General features: G+C 33.9%; 1 protein-coding gene across 4 annotated transcripts in view; it reads right to left on the reverse strand.

Annotated features, from left to right (window-relative positions):
* Nucleotides 1-25,110, reverse strand: part of LOC150087077 (single-stranded DNA-binding protein 3-like) — a 538,273-nt gene that overhangs the window by 19,661 nt on the left and 493,502 nt on the right. For 3 of the 4 annotated variants that reach the window (XM_090371800.1, XM_090371798.1, XM_090371797.1), the window contains one exon: nucleotides 6,272-6,359. The exons of the other annotated variant lie outside the window; for it this stretch is intronic. In XM_090371800.1, the coding sequence (XP_090227926.1) occupies nucleotides 6,303-6,359 (57 nt within the window). In that variant the 3' untranslated portion in view covers nucleotides 6,272-6,302. The remainder of the gene's footprint in view (nucleotides 1-6,271; nucleotides 6,360-25,110) is intronic. 4 annotated transcript variants of the gene reach the window in all.

A 25,110-nucleotide genomic window follows, 5' to 3' on the forward strand; every position in this document is an offset into this window, starting at 1 on the left:
ACATCATCAGTTGGTCCCACTGTATAGAATTTAAATACTGTCTCAGACCAGCATAGTCTCCTTTACGAAAGCAAAAACCCTTCCATTTACCTCTGATGGTAGTTACCTCCTTGAGTAAATCCCACTTCAGCACACTGTGATCACTGCCACCCAGTGGTTCATTTATCTGCAGATTCCTAATGCATGAAGAATCACTACTGATAATCAGATCAAGAGTATTACTCCCTCTAGTTGCCTTCCGAACATGCTGGTGTAGAAAACAATCATCCAATAAATCCACAAAAGCCTTGCTAGTGTGTGAGTGACCAACCCACAAATTCCAGTCAATATCTGGGAAATTAAAATCCCCCATTATAAGACTCTCTGATTTACTGGCCCACTCTATTTCCCTGTACAGTATCTTATTATACTCATCAGAGTCATTAGGCCTATAGCACACTCCTACTCTCAATTTTGATTTACCTATGCTTATGTCACACCAAACTGACTCAACACTGCACTGTCCAGCGATGTCAACTGGCTTCACTTCCTTGGATTTTATGTGTTTTTTAACTAATAGCATAACCCCTCCTCCCTTCCTATCCTGTCTATCCTTTCTGTAGACGTTGTACTTCCCAAATTCCAGTTCTGCATTCCTTATATCTGTGTGACACCACGTCTCTGATATCCCAACAATATCTGCCTTTGATGTTTTGAGTAATACCTCAAATTCATCAAATTTATTTACTAAACTCCTAGCATTAGTGTACACGCAAGTATACATGCACCTGTTTCTATTCTTAGCTACCCTAACACAACCCATGTGTTTACTTGTACCGCAATGACTTCCAGCAGTCTCTGAAATATCCTGCATCTTGTTTTTCAGGCTACTGCTCATTCCAATAGAAGCAGTGCAAGAATCTCTTTCACCTCTGCCCGTGGCTACTGTTAATCCATTAGTCTTTGTCTCCCCCCAAGATGGGAGGAAGTTGGGATACCAAACTGGGGTGTTGCTTGCTTGGTTGATGGCACATTCTTTAGGACACTGCTAAGGAGTTGACAGGTCATTTGTATCCCAAGCTTAAAGACCCTTGAAAGACTAAGACAATTTGAAGACTAAAAAGTTAGAACTTATTGGATAGATACATATTCTGTTAAATAACTCACACTTTGAATGACAAAGACATTTGAAATGTGAATGTAATAGTATTTCTCTATATAGTACAAGAAAGCGACAAGCTTTTGCTGCACTAGCAAAAAAAAAACAAAAAAACAAAAAACAAAAAAACACACCAAGTAGATAAGAAAATACAAATTATATGCTTCCCTCCTCACACAGGTAACTGTGTGAGGAGGGAAGCATATAATTTGTCAGCCACAATTACCTGCAAGGGCAACTTGTTCCTGTAATCAACAACCCTGGCTAAAAGAAAACTTCCTATAATCTAATCTAAACCGCAAAGCCTGTAATTTCAGTTTTATGATCCCTAGTTCTGGAATTCTTTATAACAGTAAGAATTCCACTATCATTCATTTTACTAATCCCTCTCAGTCTTATAAACCCGAATCAGGTCACCTCTGCGGTGCCTTCTTGCCAAGCTCTGTAGCTCACATAATCGGAGTCTTTCCTCATATGGTCGCCCTTCTGCCAAATTCACCATTTGAGTCACAATTTGCAATGCCTGAGGAAATTAGGAATTATTAGCAATTCTAAAATAAGCCTATCAGGAATGCTTCCAGAAATTGCAGAAATGATAGAATAGAAGTCAATGCATACATCAATTAGAATAGCTAGTAGGTAGCAACATTTCCCAAATGCTACTTTATTTTTAAACTTTTCAATCTCACCACATAGTACAGGACTATTCCCTCCTTTCTGCTTAGATAAAAAAAATGTATGGTATATCACTGATAAGAGATCGCATGATTACTGCTTACACTGCTTTGCTAACCTTCTTGTATTATTGTATCAAAATATTCGGGTCTTCTTCCTCATTTACACCCTTCATCAGCTCTATCCCACCTAGTGGCTAAGTTACTTCCGGGTTACTGCTTCCAAAATGTAGAACTTTGCATTTGGCATCATTAAAACATAATTGCAATTTCTCTGACCATCCACTAAGCCTGTTCAAATCGTTCCAAAGAAGTTCAGCCAGATTTGTATTGTCAATCGATCCTCTTCAAGTTTTATATCATCTAAAAATTTCATTGTCACACCTTTTGTTCCCTCCTCTATATTATTCAAGAAGGTCAAAAACAAGAGTGACACTGGCACCAAACCTGAGGGTCTCTGCATTTATAACCCTGGCCCATTCTGCATAATGACTATTTTAACAACTTCTGGTTCCTATCTTTCAGCCACCCTTCAATCCACCTCAGGATCTTGCCTGTAATCCCAATAGACTCCAGCTTGTATAACAACTTTCCACATGGAACTGTGTCAGATGCTTAGCTGGAGTCAAAATACGTAAAGTTAAAATTGTCCAGCTCCTGCATGACCATGTCACAGTAGTTTATCACTTTGGTCAAAATGATTTTCCTTTTACAAAACCAAGAAAGCCATGTTATAATTAATTTAGGATATTATACTAGGATATAAAAGTCTAACTTTTGCCCATAAAGGAGGGGTATTTCCTCAGACCATTACTCAAAATCCAGAAATGAAAATCTCCATAATTCAGAAATGCACAAAAAAAAAAAAAAAAAAAAAGTTGCAGAGCTGATTACTGTTATTATTTAATAAGCTTTAAGTAAATAAATAAAAAGAAACAAACTAATATCAACAGTTCTAATACAACAGTGAATGACCCACTGAAGCTCACATGAATGATCTAAGCCAGTAGCTTTCAACCGTTTTTTTAATAACGGCACCCCCTAAGTAATTTATTTTATTTTGCGGCACCCCTACTCAATTTTCTGCAAGTTAGATCCGATTCTCTCTCTCTGTGTATATCCGTGTGTGTATATATATATATATATATATATATATATATATATATATAATTCCTCCTTCCTCATATATATATATATATATATGTGGAAGGAGGAAGACACCTCTGAAAGCTCTAGTAGTGTTTTTATCGTCTTTTTATCGCCTTTTAAGACGTTTTTTATCGTCTTTTATATTTATATTTTAATGCATTTTAACTTATTTACTTATTTTACTTTTGTTATAGTTTAGTTTTTTGTAAATAATTAAAAGTTTTTTGTAAATATTATTTTACAGTCTTTTCTATCATTTTATTTTATTTTATTTCATTATTCAATCAGTCATAAACGGTTGGTGTGTGTGTGTTTAAAATTGGTGGTATGAATAATCCCAACCTCAGAGGCCTTATTGCAGATATATATATATATATATGAATATGAGTTAAGTTGATAGTGGTAAGAGTTTTTAAAGGTAAAATATGATATACTAGCTTATCAGACAAACCATAAACCATGGCGGGTACCCAACGTGACCTGGAAAAAAATCAATCTATGCCATGACATAAGCAATAAATTATAAACATATATAAAAATACCATTAAAATGTTAATTATGGCAATAAGATACATTGAAAGGGACTTTTTCGAGGGCTAACCCTTTCAATGTATCAACCATAATTAACGAGCTATCTGTTTCTGTAGTCATCGTCCAGCATAACTATGTCCAAATATATGTAAAATAGTAGTAAGTTAGAGCCAAAGGTAGCGACGAGAATAAAATTTTGTAGTAAGTTAGAGCCAAATGGTAGTAATAAAATTTGTTAATTAATCCCAAATTTAGCAGTAAGCTGGCAAGATGACTGTTAGCCCGATATTTATTATAATATTTATATTTATTATAACATTTAATATTTGCTTTTTCATGCTTGGAGATATATATATATATAATATTAAAAAAATATATGTTATATTTATTACAATAATATAATTATAAAAATTACATTTCATAATACAAATGATATATATACAGTATATAATTTTATTCTTTATACAGAGGTACTAAGTAAATATCAATTATAGATCACCACAAAATTAAAAAGATACTGTACACTTTTTTTATAATGAAATAAACATATAAATTAAAAAATAATAATAAGTTTAAGTAACTTAAATCCAAATTATATGGCCCCCCTGGAATGTTGTTGCGGCACCCCAGTTTTAAGCACTGGTTTAAGCAATAAACAGCTTATATTGTTAAAAGTGAATGGGCATCACCAAGGCTGAACCTGTCTGTCTGTCGTCCACCAAAAAAAAAAAACCTCAATCTTTCTTTTTGTCTTAATAGAAAAGTACAGTTATTTGATTTATATTATACCTTCATTTATAATTCAATAATAAATCTTTAGGCCGGAAACTGAACTATAAACACAGGACATCACATTAACCAAATAAATATTTGTACTTTTCCAATAAAACAAAAAATATTTCCTTTCTTATACTTTTTTTCCTTGGGGGTGGGGGGAGAGAGAGAGATAGAGAGAGAGAGAGATTCTATCTATTGATTACTAGATCATTTTTAGCAATATAAGTTGTATACATTCACATTCATAAAATCAATATCAATGAAATATATTTTCTATCCAGTGAGAGATAGCAGGTAATAATATATAAATAATTCTTTTCTCAGGATATGTAGCAGTGAATCCTCAATTTTTAGTGATTCCATAATACTCAAGACTAATTAATTTACACTTTTATTAACATTGAACTGAATGAACTGATTCACTAGATACAGTATGATTAATATTTTGGCTTTTCATCTTATATAATATCCTACTTTTCAGTTATTTATTAAGAAGTTTCAGTTGATGGCTACACAAATCGAAACAATATAACAAGGAGAGTAGTATGCGGCAAAGCAATTTCTTAGATGGGATGTCAGTCCTACATTTGAAATTATGCTTTAGATTACCTATATAACTTAACTAGGAAAGCAGAAGTTTTGCACAGTCTTAACTAATACAATATCTTTAACACATATTTTTGATTAAAATTAAATCATTCTGCTTTATACTTAACCATCTAATTACAAAATTAAGAAAAACCTGAAGCTCTTTGGAGCTCTAATCTTAAGAATAAATTTTTTACTATAAATTGTGACCTTGAAATAATTTATTTCAAGGTAAAAATAGAATTCAGTAGTATGTTTCATCACAAAAAAAAGTTAAAAAAAAAAAAAAAAAGGAAAAATACACAAAATTCTTATTTCCTCAGATAAATACAGAATGAAGTCAATAACGTGGGTAAAAAAAAAAAAAAAAAAAAAAAGATTAATGATGCTCAGTTCATGTTATATTAAATTCCAAAGTGTGAAACATTAAAGAAAAGGCTGTTTTTTTTTTTAATTTCAAAAGAGGAAACTTCTGGGCTATGATGATCTAGACTTGTTTTAAATAATGATCCAAGTATTTTTCATTTAAATAATGAAGCCAATTATATATATATATATATTTTTTTTTTTTTTTAGAAAAACAAAGCAAGAGAGAATTCAGCAAATGGATGTAGTGAACAGCACTGCTGACTGTTTTGCGAGGTATTTCTCCAGTAACAATTTAATAACTTTTAGAATGCCTAATTTGAATCTTATTTTGCTAATCAGATTTACAGCAACCACTGTTTACAAAGTCTCAATATGCAACTACTTATTTTAAATAAGAAATGTATAGATTTAGTTATACATGCTAATCTTGAAAACAAAGACCACACATACAAAAAATGCATGCATACAAAAATAATTTATATCATAAATATTGAATTCATTTATTGATAAAGAATGTCAACTATCAGAAACAAGTAATCATCCAGAACAACTACACAAAAGAAATGGGGGGAGGGGCGATGAGCTATTAAATCCAAAGTTAAAAAAAATTAATGAAATTCCATACAAAGAAATCATATAACAAAAATCTTCAGTCTATTCAGTAACAGAAATACTTAATTTGAAATCTGAAAATCAGGACTCTCAAAGCAATCTCACGATATTCCACCTAACTCTGAAGACAATAGTAATGGCTACGCAAAAAAGAAATATATACCAAGATGGAGTTTTGCTTTAATACATGAAAGCACACATGTGCACACACATACAAAAACATACAATACATACATACATATACATACATAAATAAATATATATATATATATATATATATGACATATTGAACTGGAAATATATGCTAGAACTTGGCATATTTTTCCTTTAGTATGCAACCAAGTATAAGATGAATTTTAATCAACTTTTCAAATTTCCTTTCTCAATTTTTATTACAGAAAACAAACCAAAATTATACAATTCTTCTTCTTACCTGCTGGCCATAAAAACAAGTCAGCTACATGTCAGCCTTCAAAGTTCTCTGGCGTAAGGACTGATTCACAAACCAGAGGGTGAGCACACTAAAACATTTAGAATACGATGTTAAAAATCCGATTAGAGTATAATCAAAATGAAAATATCCCATGTTTAAAATTTAAGTGATCCCCCATTTTTTTTTTTTTTTTTTTCATGTTATAAGAATGAAGAAGAAATGTAACTTAAAATGCAGTATTATCATTAAAAAAATAAATAAATAAAATAAAATATGGGTAAGAATAAAATACGGGGGTTTCAAAATCTGTTTTGAAAAATGATTATGCTCACTTTACACAAACACAAATAAGCGGTGCATATTCAAAATGAGCACTTTATATGTGCTTGATAGAAATGACATAACCTCCTATGGAAGTATCCAAAAATGTCGATTTGCCAATACAACTTGTGTTACAAAGTAGGAACTGAGGAGGAATACTTTGTAAAAGACTGGCCATAACGTTTTCAAACTATTAGGGAAACTGAGCTTAGAACAGTGAAATTTGTAAATGATGGCAAAATATATAATACAAGTTCAAACTATTAAAATTTTAACCCAATCAAATGTTTTTGCAAACTGTGTGGATTTTGGGCTCAAAGGAGCTTCAGGTTTGATGATATTATACAATATTACTGAGCAGAAATTCCTTGCCTATATACAAATTTCTAAAAGTTATACAGAACTTTTAATTAAATTCTAGGAAAGAGTAGTTTTGCAATACTTGACTATCTCTCTAGTTCTGTAATACTGTACTTGACTATCTCATAAGTATGACAAGAAGAGGAGCATCCCAACATTATATTAATGTCTTGAATACTTACAAAACAAATGCTTTTGAAATTTCTTCCAGCAAACTTCTCTGAATAACACTTTAATCATTAAAGACAATCATATTGCTAATGAGTACATATCAATTAAATAAGCAGTAATAAAATTTCTGGTTTAAGAATTTAGTCAACGCTATTGTTTTACTTCAAAAGATTTGGATACAGGCAAAGATTTTCTACTTACCTGTTTATTTTAAAAAAAAATTAATAGAATTCTATGGAATAAAGTTGACTCATATATTCATATTTTACATCTTTTTATTTCTGAAATGGAATTTTAATCTGAAGGGTAATTTTAAAAACCGATTTAAAATAGGGAAATAAATCAGTTGAATATATATCTTAATATTTAGCTTTTAATCTGTAATACAAAAAAAACTTCCTTTGGAGTTTAAGACTATATAATTAAGTATAGTTCTGTGCATCAAAAATGTATGCCAGTCATTTTCCTAATAAAATACACAAATCAAAGAATTTTTTATATTTTGAGTTACTGATGATTTATTTTATATTCTATTATTTGGACAAGAGCAGTCATATTACACAAGTTTTAAATCAGCATTAGAAGAATGCCCTTCTTAGAATTAACAGAATAAAAAAAAAATCCATTCTAATATAAATGTGACAATGTTTTATACCAGAATGTAAAACTAAACAAGCTACAAGGTTAAAAAAATCAAAAATATAGCACATTTCCACGTGTACATATGCTTTGTAAAACTTAGTGTTGATTATATAAAGCATAACGGGAGTAAGTGTTAGGACTGAAATTTAGGTGAAGTAAAATAAAAATGATTATGCATAGATTTATTTCATTTATTTTTTTATGTATTTCTAAGGGCAGTAATGTGTGAGAAGCACATACTTACTTAGAGAAATTGCATGTACTGATATTCCTTATGCAGGTCCACTTCTGCTGATCTTGATGACATTTCTTTGTAGTGAATCATTACAATTTATTACTGTTGTGGGAATTATGCAATATAATTCGATTTTACAAAATGCAACAAATATTGAATTCAGGTGGATATTTCGTTTTTATGTTTAGTCTAATAAAAATGATTTATGAAGAATGGATGTTATTACTCTGCTTTTCCATTTTTTTTTTTTTAAACAAAGAGTGGTCACACATTTAGGGAAAGAGAAATTATTTGTGGTCTTTTAGGTTGTGTAACTAAATTATTGAAACAATAATAAATGCTACTTTTGTTATATAATATAGCAAAGTCCTAAGCTTTTATGCAGCCAGTGGAAATTTTAATTTTAATTTTAATAATTTTAATAATAATAAAATATCCCTGTATATTCCAAAATATTACTCATATACTTGGAAAAAGTATTATTATGTTTGACAATGACAATGAAAAGAAAAGACATATCAGATTTGGGAATGACATTTTTCAATCACGAAGACTTTAAATTACATATCAACCAAATTATAAAATTTTCTAGTAGGATTTTGGAGATTCTTAAAAGAGACATGAATACTAGATGGTGGGTGTCCTCCATTCTAGAATATGCCTCAAGTTTGGTCATTACATACAACTGTTATAAAAAAAAAATTAAAATTTGAGAAAACATTAATTTGATACCTTTGTTATAGAGGAGGTCTGAAGTATGATGTATGCACTTATATGGAATGATACTGCTTCCACAATTTATCATTAATATCATAAAGGGAATTACTGGACTTGAATCTACCATACAAACTTATTTTGGGTTCAGTAAAGGTGAATTTAACTTTAACTGTCTAGATAATCAGGACCATTAATTTTCTTAGTTATTCTCATGTCAGATCAAATCACCTTTATTAACAGTTTTTCAAAAGATATCAATACATGTTAAGCGATCTGATCTTAACAGGTGATCTGAAGATTTACTTAACAGGTATAGGGGAATGCTGAGAAAAAAAGGCATGAGTTAGGATTGACATTGAAAGGGTCTAGAATTTTGCATAGAAATGATAGGAGAGGTACATTATGAGAACCTTGTCAATTCGCCCCAGAGAGATTGTGTAGTGCCCATGGAGGTAAAAATTTCCTTAGCCTGTGCTTATTAACAGGAGTTACAGGGATGGGATATATGTAAATAGACAGGGTGCAAGAATACGTGATGCTAATGAGGCAGTGTTAAAAGTAGGTGGGTCAAAATACTGCTAGTTTTGGGGGGGGGAGGATACATACTAATAGTTTAACAACAGCCAACAGTAGAAATGAAATTGATTCTTGTACTACAACTATTGGGACATGTAGCAGCCTGGAAGAAAAGGTGGGGGTGGGGGGAGGGGTATCTTCATGAAACAAGGAAATGTAAGGGCTAGTTAGGAATACTAAGAGCAAAAACAGGCACATATACATGCTTGTACACTAATGCTATTAATATAATAAATAAATTTGATAAATTTGAAGTACTGGCTAAATCATCAAACGCAAACACTGTAAGAATATCAGAAACAGGGGTCACCCCTCACAGAATGGGGATGTGGAATTTCAATACAGTAAGTACAATGTGTACAGAAAGGGAAAAGAAAAAAAGTAAATATTGGGATTAATGCTTCCCCCCCCACCCCAAGCATGCAATCACAGACTAAAGCCTTGAATGAAGAGGATTTTAGAAATTCCTGCAGTTGTTGACTGGAATCAAACCAAGATCTCTTTCTCCGAACATTTAATTCCCCCCATTTTTATATTTTTTTTATTAAAAAGCGGCCCCTAGCCAGAAACCGGCAATTCTGCTATATATAGTATATACATACTATACATATATTACATACAAATGATCATAAATTACAAGCTGAGAGAATTCAAGTAATCATTCTCTATCAACATATAACATGTTCAGATAATATACCATATAATAGGTTATATGTTGATAATATATCAATATATAACATGTCCAGACACTGTAATTTGCAAAACTTAAGCCTTTCTTCTTACGAAGAAAGGCTTGAGTTTTGAAAATTACAGTGTCTGGAGACTAGGCACTGGCGAGGTGATCTGATAGAGGTGTACAAAGCCTTGAATGGTTTGAGCATGCTCAATGCTGTTGGGATTCTTCCTCTTGCTCAGAATAATCACCTGAGAGGGCATAAATTCAAATTGAGGAAAGACAGATGTAGGATAGATGTGCGGAAATTTGCCTTTAGCCAGCGGGTAGTTGGTTGGTGGAACAGACTTCCATCCCTTGTTGTGGAAGTTGATAGCCTAAATAAATTTGAGGCTCAGCTGGACAGGTATTTTGAACGAACGGAGGGGTGAAGTGGAAGTTTTTTTTTTTTTTTTTGGCTGATGCTGCATAAGCTTGCTTTCTTGTATCATATGCCTCTACCAATGCTAATAACAAATTACATGACACATTAGAAATAAAGTCAAAAATATAATCTGAGGTGCAAGGAACCACTAGACAAAGCATATGGCGCAATGGGCCTGAGATGAAGGCACATGAAATGAAGGCAAATGAAAGACTTCAATAACAAGTGGTAAACAAAGTATCATGTTGACTAGGCTGACATGGAATGGTGTATAGAAAGGATAAATTTATGTGTAGGTGGTCCCAGTCAACCTTTGGCATAATTGCTATGTAATAAGTAAAGATACCAGTCAGATAAAGGCCTATCAGTGAAGTGGCACTTATGTATCGTAGTGTGGTGTGGTATTGAATTGCATTGTGATTCTTGTATGCAAAGAACAGATGGGAGTGGGAGTTATGCTAATGGTTAAGAAGCACATATCAGATACATTCCTTTCACCACAGGAATAAATGTAAACAAATTATATAATAGTACACATGTATAATGTATTATTATTATTATTATTAGGAGTAGTGGTGGTGGTATATAAAGCAAGCTTATAAAGCATCAGCCAAATAAAAGAAAAAAAAAAAAAACCCCTTCTCAATCACCTGTTTACCCCTCCAATAATTTGTCTAGTGTCCACAAAAACAGATGGAAGTTTGTTCCAACCATCAACCACCCAATGGCTGAGGGGAAACCTCCACACATCTATCATGCAACCCTTCTTCTTCATTTTAAATTTATGTCTCCTTGTGTATAGTCTGAGCAAGAGGAAGAGTTCCATCAGCAATGAGCTTGTTCAATCCATTCAAAGCTTTGCACACTTCAATCAGATCACCTTCCAAGTGATGTGAATGAGGTGTTACACTTCAATCACATTCACTTTTTACATTTTAACTTAACAAATTTTTTTCTGTGAATAATAGAACTGAAGAGTAAATAACTGATTATCCTGTTACCAATTAATTACTGATTCATAAATAAATTAATAACATACACAAGTGCTGTAGCCAGGTGGTCAAGTGCAAAGGTACAATAGTATGTGCTTGAATTACCATGGTTCAAGCTCACATGATTACTAAATACAGTGATGTTCTTGTACTCTGTGTGTGAACTCCTCTGACACTATGTGGTCATTCTGAAGTACAAACAGAATTTTTTTAATGCACACAGTGCATTACATTTCAAGAGCATTTGATTTTTATTTCTTAAATTATTGAATTTTTAATTTTTCTGTGATGAAGAGAAGTTGAAAAGTAAATAATTGATTATCTTGTTACTAATTAATTGCTAATTAACTAATAATATGTAACAGTAATTGTTTCCATATCATTGTATATGTTAAAACATAATATTTACTCACTATTTTGTAATATTCATTTCCTCCTGGATTTTTAACAAAAATTATATGAAACCTGTATTTCACAAATCTCCTGTGATTTAATAAAATAAATAATAGTGACACATACTTCAGATTGTAGTATGCAGTCAGTATTTTTGTAATGCACTTTACTTAATTCCTCCTGGATTTTAATAATAACTGAAAGATAAAACAAAATTCATGTTTTTTTTTCTGGACTTAATATAATAAATATAATTCATGATTTAGATAAAAAGTTACTACTTAGTAAACTGGTATCAAAAAGCGACCATTTTATATGTGAAACCAAAAACACTTAATTTCTGCACATATACTATACTGCTCATTCATTCCTCCAATCAGCTCATGGCAAAAAACAATATCGAGTGTTCCAGCTACAATATACAGTCTATGGATAGTCTATGTGATATGTATTTTTTTAAAAAAATTATCGAACTAAGTGGTCCCAGCCAGCTTTCCTGGCATCCTCGCCACTATTTACAACATACTGTACAGATAAATACAAATTGCTCCATTATAACATATTGAACTTCTGCACTTCATGTGCCTGCTCCACTGTAGGGTATTGGAGCGTTTGCACACTGGGTGCTCCATCAATCAACTGATCTCAGATTCTGGTACTCATGGCACCTATATAGAAGATGATGTTCCCAGTCTTCTTTTTCTCCACAAGTACACCAAGAACGTGCTGAAATACCTAATTCATTTAATTTTCGAAAGAAGGACCCATGTCTTATAGTCAGGAATGTTATATAGAGGTTTGGTTGAAACCAACTTGCCATAACCTTCCTAAACTGTGGGAAGGGTATGGCAAGTTGGTTTAATTCTTGAGAGAAACTTCTTTTTGGTTATTAAACCTTTGGTACGATTGTTCCATCTGTCTTGCCATCAAATCAGAAGCATCCACAATCGTTTCCTCTCCAAATCATAACCACCATCACAACAAACCTCAATTGATATCCGCTCATATGGCCATCTGTGCCTCAAATCGAAGCACTTAAATATTAAGACAAGATCCAGTGGCAGTCATCCTGTTATCACCCGCAAGGCCTCATTTCACAGTCTTACAGGCCATACTGAGTTGTAACAACATTACCTGTTGAATTGAAAATACAGTGGACCCCCCCCTTTACGATATTAATCCGTTCCAGAGAGACCATCATATCATGAAAATATCATAATGCGAACCCAAAAACACATTGTTTTTTGGCAATTCATTTCAAGACCTCAGAAGTTGAAATTTTTCTTCTTACTGCACTCTTTAGGGGCCATATTATCAGGTTGTATGTACACGTATTCAATACAGTAAATTTATGTCAAATAACACAAAAAATCACTTCAACTAAAGGATGCAAAAACAAAACATGGCCAACACGTTTATAAATACTGCTATTGGCTGAGAGGAAAGGTCATGTGGTCCGATCGGAGACAATCATAAGCCATCTTGAAAATAAAGTGAAGTAAGTAGGCGCTGGTTAACAGGATCACTAGTTAGTAGAATCAGCCACTTTATAAGAATCAAATTTCAAAAAACCAATTCAAATCATTAAAATGCACTACACTTTCATTGTTATCATACATTCGGTTATAAGAATCAATTCTGAATGCTTGTGATATTTTTCTAAAGCACATTTCAGGAGGTCAATGCCATAAAACAATAAAAGCAATTTGCAGTTTCTGGTTTATTGGGCTTTTCTGTTAGTGCAATCTATTATAAATGGGAAGTAAACTCAATCTTATTGCATTTGCGATAATGCCAATAGCTGGAATTCTGTGGGTTTTTATGTTATTATGGTGAAATATCTTTCCTCTTCCACGAAATCTTCAATCATATAAAAAACATAAATAAATTTTCAGAATCTTCTCTTCATTCCTATTTTTTAAGCTTCGTAACTTGTGCGTATCATGTTAGTTGCAATTTGTGCGTGCTGTGTTCTTTGTTATTGATTGCTTATCTTTTTTTACTGTTTTAAATTTAACAATCCCCCCCACCAAAAATGTCAGTGAACAGAAATATCAATTTGGTATGTAAGCATAAATTTATTTTTATTTTGCTAACCTGTGGAAAATATTCTTCCAATTTCATGTATCATTTAATTTTGTTAATCAGTAAGGTAATAAAGCATAAATTTGCACTTTATATCTTTATACTTTTATTGCCTGTGCATAAATTTCTCCTATTTTCACTTATTAGAATTGCCATTTAATAGAAATAAAATTCAGTTCGCAAATGTGATCTAAATGACTGGTGTTTACTACACATCGTATAGTGAATGTTATTTTATTATGGAGAGTCTATTGTAAAGTGATTTGGTTGTACAGTGAACAATCATAAAGTGGGTCATTTAAATCATAAAGTGGGGGTCCAGTGTATTTTCCTAACGTTTGTCTTTTGCAATGCACAATCTAGCTAGAAGTTCACACTAGAGCTTGCAATTGGCAAGAAGATACAGTCATAAAATAGATTCAATGCTTTGCATTTGCTCCCCCAACTCCTTCCTAGTTACACACCAAATCATACCAACCAATTTACGAATCTTCTCAGCAATGTAACTGATTTGTGAGGCAAACCGTAACTGCCTATCAATCTTAACTTCTAGGTATTTGATTGTCTTTACACACTGCAGACTGACTCCATCTATTTGTTAACAGGAGAGATTGCTTCTACAGGGATGGGATACACTTAAATAGAAAGGGTGCAAGAATATTTGCTGATGCTATCGAGGCAGTGTTAGGTGGGTCGGAAAACTGCTAGCTTGGGGGGAGACAAAGACCAATAGATTGACAGTAGCCACTGGCAGAGGTGAAAGAGATTCTTGCACTGCTTCTATTAGAATGAGCAGAAGCCTGAAAAACAAGATGCATGGTATTTCAGAGACTGCTGGGAGCCATTGCGGTACAAGTAAACACATGGGTTGTGTTAGGGTAGCTAAGAATAAAAACAGGTGCAGGTATACTTGCGTGTACACCAATGCTAGGAGTTTAGTAAATAAATTTGATGAATTTGAGGTATTGCTCAAAACATCGAAGGCAGATATTGTTGGGATATCAGAGACGTGGTGTCACACAGATATAAGGGATGCAGAACTGCAATTTGGGGAGTACAACATCTACAGAAAGGATAGACAGGATAGGAAGGGGGGAGGGGTTATGCTATTAGTTAAGAAACACATAAAAACCAAGGAAGTGAAGCCAGTCGACATTGCTGGACAGTGCAGTGTAGAGTCAGTTTGGTGTGACATAAACATTGGGAGATCAAAATTGAGAGTAGGAGTGTGCTATAGGCCTAATGACTCTGATGAGTATAATAAGGAACTGTACAGGGAAATAGAGTGGGCCAGTAAATCAGAGTGTCTTATAATGGGAGATTTTAATTTCCCAGATATTGACTGGAATTTGGGGGCTGGTTACTCACACACTAGCAGGGCTTTTGTGGATTTATTGGATGATGATTGTTTTCTACATCAGCATGTTCGGGTGGCAACTAGAGGGAGTAATACTCTTGATTTGATTATCAGCAGTGATTCTTCATGCATTAAGAATCTGCAGATAAATGAACCACTAGGTGGCAGTGATCACAGTGTGCTGAAGTGGGATTTACTCAAAGAGGTAACTACCATTAGGGGTAAAGGGAAGGGTTATTGCTTCCGTAAAGGCGACTACGATGGACTGAGACAGTATTTAAATTCTATACATAAATTCAAATTGAGGAAAGGATAGATGCAGATGTAGGATAGACGTGCGGAAATTTGCCTTTAGCCAGCGGGTGGTTGGTTGGTGGAACAGACTTCATCCCTTGTGGTGGAGGTTGATAGCCTAAATAAGTTTAAGGCTCAGCTGGACAGGTATTTTGAACGAACAGAGGGGTGAAGTGGAAGTGTTTTTTTTTTTTTTTTTTTTTGGCTGATGCTGCATAAGCTTGCTTTCTTGCATCAAATGCCTCTACTAATGCTAATGCTAATGCTAATTTGACATTTTGAATTTCTCGTAATACACAGGTACCCTTTTAACAACACAGTTTTGCTCTTTTCTGTTGAAACCACAAGCCTGTGCAACTTACAGCAAGTACTCAGCTCTGACAAAATGAAGTGCGATTGCTCTTCTAATTGGAGCCTCAAGTCGCCTTCAAACAGAAAAATTAAGTCGCCAGCATATGCAACATTTCTGCTATTTATTGATTATGAAAAGCATATGACAATGTAAACTGGGAAAAACTTTGGCAGATTTCACATGAAGAAAATATCCCAACCCAAATCCGGAAAGTGATACAAAGCCTATATAAAAACTCAGAAGTTTGCATAAAATATTCTAATGGCCAACTATCAGATCCAATTAACAGTAATAAAGGAGTCAAACAAGGATGTGGACTGTCAGTAAATTTATTTAATATTTACATCAATAAAATTATTAAAGAATGGAAACAAACAGTTAACAATAGAATACAGTTGAATGGCAGGAATAAAATCCAAACTATATTATATTCTGATGATCAAGTTATTATTGCAAAATCGGAAGATGAAGATCTCCACCTCAAAAACAAAATCAATGGAATTATGTAGAAAATTGCTATTGATGACAAAATAATAGAACAATTTCACCTATTTGAGAAATTTAATATCAAATGAAGGAAAAGACATCCACACTAAACTACAAACATATACAGTAAACACCCGCTATTTGCGGGAGTTACGTTCCTGAGAAATGCTGCGAATACTGAGTTATGGCTCCCATAGTAATAAAGGGGTTCCGTTCCAAAGTATGAAATATATAAGAAAAACTAGTCTAAAATTTTGTCTATGTATGTATTATATGTACCTTCTGACTATGTACATAGACAGTACATAGTGAAATGCAAACATATGGCATTGAAATGAAAATAAGAAACAATTTAATATTAAATGTAATATTTATTAGAAATTTCAAACAAATCTTTCAAATGCTTTTTTGAAAGATTTTTCAGCGCCTTTGCTAGCAAAAAATACTTATCCCGCCAGTGCTATCACCAGTTTCGCTAAAGTGTTGATAAAGGAGTTTTGCTTTTTCACGAATGATGAGTGAACTTAACGGAATTTTATTTTGAGTTCTGTCTTCTATCCACAGATTTAAAGTTTTTTCCATTTTTTCTAATTTAACATCACGAGTTACAGAGCAAATTTTTGAAACAATTAGCGTGTTTTCACGGACACTATGGCGGATTTTTTCCTTCCGATTTCTTGATTGATCGTACCGTTGACTCATTGATTTTATAATGTTTTGCCACCGAGAAGACACTTTCACCATTATAAATTTTATTCTCTAATGTCATCACCTTCTTTGATCTTTTTACATTTCCCTTGTTATTCGTAGCCATAGTTTTGTACGGGTTAGAAAGAATTTGTCCACAATAAAGTCACTTTCTTCCGTTAACACGCTCGAAAAAGTCTGTTTTACACCGCAAAACGGTAGATTTATCACTTTTGTAAGCATATCAATTTATAAATTGATAAATTTATTCAATTTATAAGCATATAAATTAAAAGCAAATGGTGAAACCTTCCACGACAAGCGTATAACACATACTGAACAAGGATTAGCGAGAAACATCCACGCTCGCGTTTTGCCACCCATCTCCCTCCACCCACTAATTACTGTTTTGACCGGGAAAGATAATTTTAGCCACGCCCATGTTTTTTATGGCGGAAAATGTTCACGGTGCTTTAAAATTCACATTTTTTAGGTTTCATTTTATATTAAATCAGCGACTGCGAATACAGATACCGAGAATAGAGGGGGTTTACTGTAATAAAATGAATAGAACAATTAAATACCACTTTGGAAAACAAATTACAACTGAAACAAAATTACCACTGCACAACATTACTTCAAAACCAGCCCTCTTTTATTACAGTGGGTAATATAAATGAGAAAGATGCACAAAAACTAGAAGCAGCACAAATGAGATTTTTAAGAGCATTATTAGGCTTTACAAGGTTAGGCTAACAAAGAAATTCAGGTATTCATGAGAAATTAAAAGTAGATAATATAGTAGATGACATAAAATGGAATTAGAAAAAATGGATCAGTCACATAGAAAGAATGAACCCAAATCAGATCCCAAAATTAGCATTTAACTACAAACCTTCAGGCAAAAGAGGGATGTGAGCTGACCGAGAGAATGATGGCGAGATCAAGACCACCTCCAAGAGCTAAAATGGAACCTGATCTGGTTCAGGTCTTAAAAGACCTAAACCAGATCAGGTTCATGATAATGATGATGAAAAATAATAAAAATACCACAGTCCCATAATGTTCAGAATTGGAAATGTTTATATAAAACTTATTTTGGACCTTAGGACACATTGAAGGTTTTTTTGCAAATACTTCTGAAATAGCCTACATATGCGGTTTTAAAGTGGAAAACACGTAACTTAATTTTGGCACACGAATTTATGTATTTTAAGAATGCTTAAAAATGAGTAAATACACAAAGAAAAGAAAAGAACGCGGAAAAAAAAGGTTTCTTTTTTATTTTTTTTAATGAATCATTTTGATACATTTACATATTGTAAATGAATCAAGATGATCATCAATCTTTTAGGTACTGTAATGTAATACACTTGTAAATTCATATTGTAGGTACCTATTTTTGAATATCTCAAAGGTTTAAGAGAAAAGTAGACAGTAGAGGGGGGGGGATACCCAAATATGTTTAAACCTCCAGATTAAAGCATACAATCTGCCCTCCCTATCTCTGACTTTGTGATACAAGTTGTTTAAGGAACACAGTGAAAATATCATCCATCTTGACTGGTCTCCAAATTCACTTGACCTCAATCCAATTGAACAAGCAGTGGGATGTTTTGGAATGGGAAATGAGGCATATGGCCATGCAACTGCTATCTATTCCCATCACTGTGGAAGGTCTTGCAGGCAGCATGGCTGCAAATCCCTACAGATGTCTTAATACATCTAGTGGAGTTAATGCCTAGGCAAACAGCTGCTGTTATTTGTGCAAATGGTAGCTCAATGTGGTTTAAATAGGTGTTCATAATTCAGGCCTAACCATAGACAGGAGAATTAGTTTCAGATTTCAATCCATCAAAATGCATTGTTTCAGTGACAGGAAATGTTTTAAAAGAGGATTGTGAAGGTGCACAATAATGGTTCATTCACTTTCACAGTTAAGGACCACAGAAGGTTCTCTTCATTTACGACAATTTTCAGGTTCCATTAAATCCACAATGAGTTCCTCTTCTATCATGCATATCCTTAAATATCTAAAGTCTGCACCGACTTCAGCGTAGTCTTCAGAACACAATTCTCCCTAAGTTTAGGCAATGATGCGCATCCTCAAAAATTTATTCACTATTTTTTATTGGACTGTTCTTTGCAATTAATAGAGACAGAAATATCCAAAGCTTCATTCATTGCATCATTCAAGGCAACAAATCCCAGCATGCTCGAAGTAGTTGGTGATAACTTTTTTGCCAATCTCATTCCATGCTGAAACTTAAATACATTGCTTGCAGTGAGTCGATTTCACATTGTTTTGCTTTTTAGACAGTACAATTTTGTTTAATAGCATTCCTTAATAGTTTCTCAGTTTATTAGTTTTTTTCAAAGCAGTGGATTACACCATGATCAAGTGGCATAATCTGGTTGGCAGATACAAAGTTTTTATTTTGGTTTTTAGGAGCATTAGCAACTTTGGCCATATTGCTCCCGGAATATGCGGTGGTCATTCCCCAACCTTTCTGCATCCTCCGTATTTGGCGGTCACGAGCTCGAACCCTGGTCTAATCAAGAAGCGTGTGTTACGCACTGCTGCTGAAGGTACATAGGCCATTCACTTGGCAGTGAGGTGTGCAATTATCTACAAACAGCAAAATTTGTTTATTCTCCTGCTCATCTTGTGATCTAAGTCCCTGATCTATTCTTCATAGATTTTTGACAACATCCAAGAGCCTTTTGGTTTGCTCAATATATAGTTGGCAGTCTTTAAACCTTTAAAGCACTGGGACTCTGGGGATTTCTCACTGATTAGAGAGGAAGTTTCTCTGTGCCAGACATGTTTGCCACCAGGGGAGGTAATCTGTTGTTTTACCTCTTTTCTCCTCCACCATATTTCTCACCTTTAAATGCATTTTATCCAAAATTAAAAAAAAAAATAAATAATAAATAAAAGGTCCAGTTTTGAAAGCACCGAAGGTGTCATTCTAGTTGTATGTCATACGTTAAAATTTTTTAAACAATTCTCCTTCTATTCCTCCATTGCTTCAATGGTGGTGATGGCTGCACTTTTACTGCATACTTTTTTACTGCATGAATTTTTCTCAAATTTTTGGAACTACCCACCAGAAGATTTGAAATCTTCAATATTTATAAGATACGCAAACAATTCAGGCTTAGTTTTTAAAAGATAAAAACAGGATATATATTTTTTTTCATATTTTTGTTTTTTTTTCTTTCATTTTGAAATGAGAATATTGTAATCAAAAAAATTAAAAAAACAAGGTAGAGCAGTAGAAATTATCAGATTATTATGGTCTTTCAAGGTTGTTATAATGAATGTAAAGTAATATTAAGTTAATGGGAAATTAAACAGGACCTATCCCCATCAAAAGTACATCATGAAAGGGTACAAGACTACTAACACAGGATTTCTAAGAGGTACAAACTAAAGGTTATAATGATATATGCACCAACACTGAGCCATGATGAAGAAGAGATTGAAGAAATGCACACTGAAATTAAGAGACTTCTAGATGAATAGAAAACTCACTACACAATCATTATGGGGGACTTCAATGCTAAGGTTGGAAACAGACAAAACAGCACAGAAAAGGAAACAATAGGAAATTTTGGAATTGGTGAAAGAAATGAAAGAGGTGAAAGACTTGTGGAATTTTCAGAATCTCGAGGAATGTCAGTAAAGAACATTTTTTTCCAAGAAAAGGGCAAACAGAAAGGGCATGGAAGAGCCAAATGGATTAACAACTAATGACATTGACTTCATCCTCATGAACAGATCATATATTGTGAACAATGTTACCGTCCTGAACAAGGTAAAAGTACCAAGAATGGTAGGATGCACACTTGATATATGTAAGAAAAATAGGAAAAAACTGACTTGAGTAAATAATACAAAAGTCTTTGAGATAACAGAAGAAGAGAAAAGCAGTATATACTGGAACTTAGGAACAAGTTTGAGCTTCTGCAGACCTTTCAGGACCAAGATATTGAAGAGGAATACAACTTTCTGAAAGAGCCCAAGAAACCTATAGGTAGAAAGAAATCCAAAGAAGAAAAAATTAGTCAAGAAACACTTATCATGATGAACCGACAACAAATGAAGAGCAAGATAAACACTGAAAACGGCAAACTTGAGTATACTGAGCTATGCAAAACTATAACAAAAGAAGATTTAATACAAGAAAAGTAGAACAAGCATTAAGGGGATAACAAAGGACTTAATCAGCAATCATGAGCAGTAATATAAAAAGACAAATGATACTGAATCTGAAGAACAGTGATGGTGTACTTATAAATAGCAGAAGACTAATATAAAGTACAGGTGACCCCCGCTTAACGCTGATAATTCGTTCCGGAAAAACAGAGCACTAAGTGAATCCGTGCTAAGTGAGCGTGCATTCGCATAAGGTAAAAAATGTACTTGTGAGTTGCAGTCGGTGCCATAGGATATTTCCTAATAAATAATAAATGGTAGTGAAAAAATGCACAAATGTCGGTCAAAATATTTAATATTCAAATATTCGTACATATAAAATATTCTGAATTTCATACGTATATAATTATGTGGTAACTACTTATGTACCAAAATTAAACTTAAAATTCCAATTAAAATCATGAATTTAATTGATCTAAATTGATTTAATTTAATTGATGAATTTAATCATGAAAAACGTGTCGATTTTGGGTTGTACTTTGGCGCTCTTCCTGGTAAACTAAAAGGGGTTTTAATTTTAAATCCCCCACAGCGTTACCACCCAACAATAAAGTCAACCGATCCTTCGCCGCTTTGAAACCTGGCATGTTTTTTTCTTCTTTCAATATGAAACTTATTTTAGGCATTTGTTTACAAAAAAAGTTCTGCTTCATCTATGTTAAAAACTTGTTGAGAAGTATAACACATAATACCAGTCTTCAATAATTTTAACAAGTTCTTTTTTGAAAGTTTCGGCTCCTTGATCTGAACTTGCGGCTTCTCCCTAGATTTTAAATCAATTCAACCAGCCCTTACTAGCTTTAAATGATTCCATATTTTTTTTTTTTTTTTAGGCGAGTTTTCTTCAGGTCATTATATAGGCTAATCTCTCTCTCTCTTTTTTTAAAAATAATATTTAACTTAACTGAATTTTGCATTGGATATTATCTTCAATAAAATTAGTTAAAGTCTATCCATTTAAATTCTAATAGCCGGCCTAGCCCTAGTTGCTTGCAGTGGAACAGCTGTCTTTCTCGATGCTAAAATTAATTCTTTTTATTTTTTATAATTGTTCTTACAGTTAAACTTTTTCTTACAGTTAAACAGGCTACTCTTGTTTTGAGAACGAGGGTAGCCTGTGTGGACGTAGCTTATTGCCGCTCCTGGAACAAAGAAGTTTTTTCTGATTTATTTTTTGTTTTATTAGCTTAAATTGGCATATTAACTTATTTTCTAGAGTAGCTTTATATTCCTAGTTACGATACTTAGTTTAAAGTTTAACTTAGATAGAGATTTTGTAGGTATTACATAGTATCGGTAAGGGTATCAAACCCACATGTTACAAGTTGCAGCTCCGTTGAACGAGATGTTTTTTTTTTTTTTAAACCATATTTAGCCGATTTATTAACCAATTGTTATATCAAATTATTTTCTGTAAGTAGCTAGTCAGGATCCTTAGTTTATTCTGAATTGAGACAGCGAGATTTGGAAGTTAATCGATACTTAAGTGTCCGTAGATTTACCGTTCGTAATTGCTGCCATTGTTACGCGATACAAAATATCTCGAACTAGATAGCATAAGCTTAGTATAGTATAGTACATAATATAATATTGTCAATTAATCAGTAAATCTATTAATCTTGTTGAACTTCATTGTCAATTAAATTGTACTTTTAACTATATACACATAATGACTTAGATTACATAACATAAATAATTAATACTTAACTTGATACGGAAGTTATATAAAGGGATTTCGTAAATAACACTCGATACTGAAACATAAATATAGCGTTATAACTGTTGGGATACAAGTTTAGGGTTTTAATTTTGTACTGAAATTGAAATTTTATTGAAATTAAATCGAAATCATGACTCAGACCAGAGCAGCAAAGCAAAAGGCTCAAGCTAATGGGAGTGCTGTGGCTCAGGAGAGAACTGAGGGGGGCAGTTGCCCTCTGAATCACAGCCTTTTAAAATGCACTATTTGCTTGATGTTTGTGGAGCAGTCAGGTATGGGACATGATACTGCCATGGGGGATGTCTTTGTATGTGTGCAATGCAAGGAGCGTAAGGAAATCAGGTGACAACTCAGCATTGTCATGGGCATATAGGAGAGCTTGAAGGACAGGGTGGATGCCCTCGAAGGATTAAAAGTGAGGGGCCCATCAAGCTCTCAGCTACCCACACCAAGGCCAGAGCTTGCACTTGGGCATCACGCAACACAGCGGCAACCCCCAAGGAAGAATGCACTGGTCCCAAAGGAACTAGTAGTTGTTGGTGACTCTATTGTCAGGGAAACGGGAAACATGCTTTGTAAAAAGGATAGGTGGAACAGGACCAGGGTATGTCTGCCAGGGGCAAAGGTTGATGACGTTGTAGAGCGGATATAATCTTTTAAGGGCACAAAAGGTGATATAGTTGTACACGTTGGCACTAATGATATTAAGAGTAGGAGACCGGCGGAATTACTTAACAAGTACAGGTCACTGTTGAAAAAAAGCCGTGAATTAGGGTTGAATTTGAAAGTGTCTGCAACTCTGCCCAGACATGATAGGAGGGAGTATATGATGAGAGACGTGTCGTTCAATTCGGCCCTGGAAAGATTGTGCAAGGCTCAAGGGGTAGAATTTTTTTCAGCCTGGTCTGTACTTCTTAACAGGAGAGACTGCTTCTACAGGGATGGGATACGCTTAAATAGAAAGGGTGCTGATGCTATCGAGGCAGTGTTAGGTGGGTCGGAAAACTGCTAGATTGGGGGGGATATAAGGACTAATAGATTAACAGTAGCCACTGGCAGAGGTGAAAGTGATTCTTGCACTGCTTCTATTGGAATGAGCAGCAGCTTGGAAAATAAGATGCAGGATATTGCAGAGACTGCTGGAACTCATTGGGGTACAAGTAAACACATGGGTTGGTTTGGGTAGCTAAGAAAAAGAACAGGTGCATGTATACTTGCGTGTACACCAATGCTAGTAGTTTAGTAAATAAATTTGATGAATTTGAGGTATTGCTCAAAACATCAAAGGCAGATATTGTTGGGATTTCAGAGACGTGGTGTCACACAGATATAAGGAATGCAGAACTGGAATTTGGGAAGTACAATGTCTACAGAAAGGATAGACAGGATAGGAAGGGAGGAGGGGTTATGCTATTAGTTAAGAAACACATAAAATCCAAGGAAGTGAAGCCAGTCGACATCGCCGGACAGTGCAGTGTCGAGTCAGTTTGGTGTGACATAAGCATTGGGAGATCAAAATTGAGAGTAGGAGTGTGCTATAGACCTAATGACTCTGATGAGTATAATAAGAAACTGTACAGGGAAATAGAGTGGGCCAGTAAATCAGAGAGTCTTATAATGGGGGATTTTAATTTCCCAGATATTGACTGGAATTTGGGGGCTGGTCACTCACACACTAGCAAGGCTTTTGTGGATTTATTGGATGATTGTTTTCTACATCAGCATGTTCGGGAGGCAACTAGAGGGTGCAATACTCTTGATTTGATTATCAGTAGTGATTCTTCATGCATTAAGAATCTGCAGATAAATGAACCACTAGGTGGCAGTGATCACAGTGTGCTGAAGTGGGATCTACTCAAAGAGGTAACTACCATTAGGGGTAAAGGGAAGGGTTATTGCTTTAGTAAAGGCGACTAAGATGGACTGAGAGTATTTAAATTCTATACAGTGGGACCAACTGATGATGTTACCAACAGCAAATTCAAAATGGGAAGCATTCAAAGAACTTATCTTGGAAGCTACTAGGCTTTACATACCAACTAAGAAATATTGTTCAAGGTGTAGGCCTAAGTGGATGTCAGATGAACTAATGAGACATATGGCAGAGAAGAAAAATGCATGGGATACATACA

Source organism: Mastigoproctus giganteus, chromosome 4 (assembly GCF_048544385.1).
Source record: "Mastigoproctus giganteus isolate SK-2022 chromosome 4, ASM4854438v1, whole genome shotgun sequence".
NCBI lineage: Eukaryota > Metazoa > Arthropoda > Arachnida > Uropygi > Thelyphonidae > Mastigoproctus > Mastigoproctus giganteus.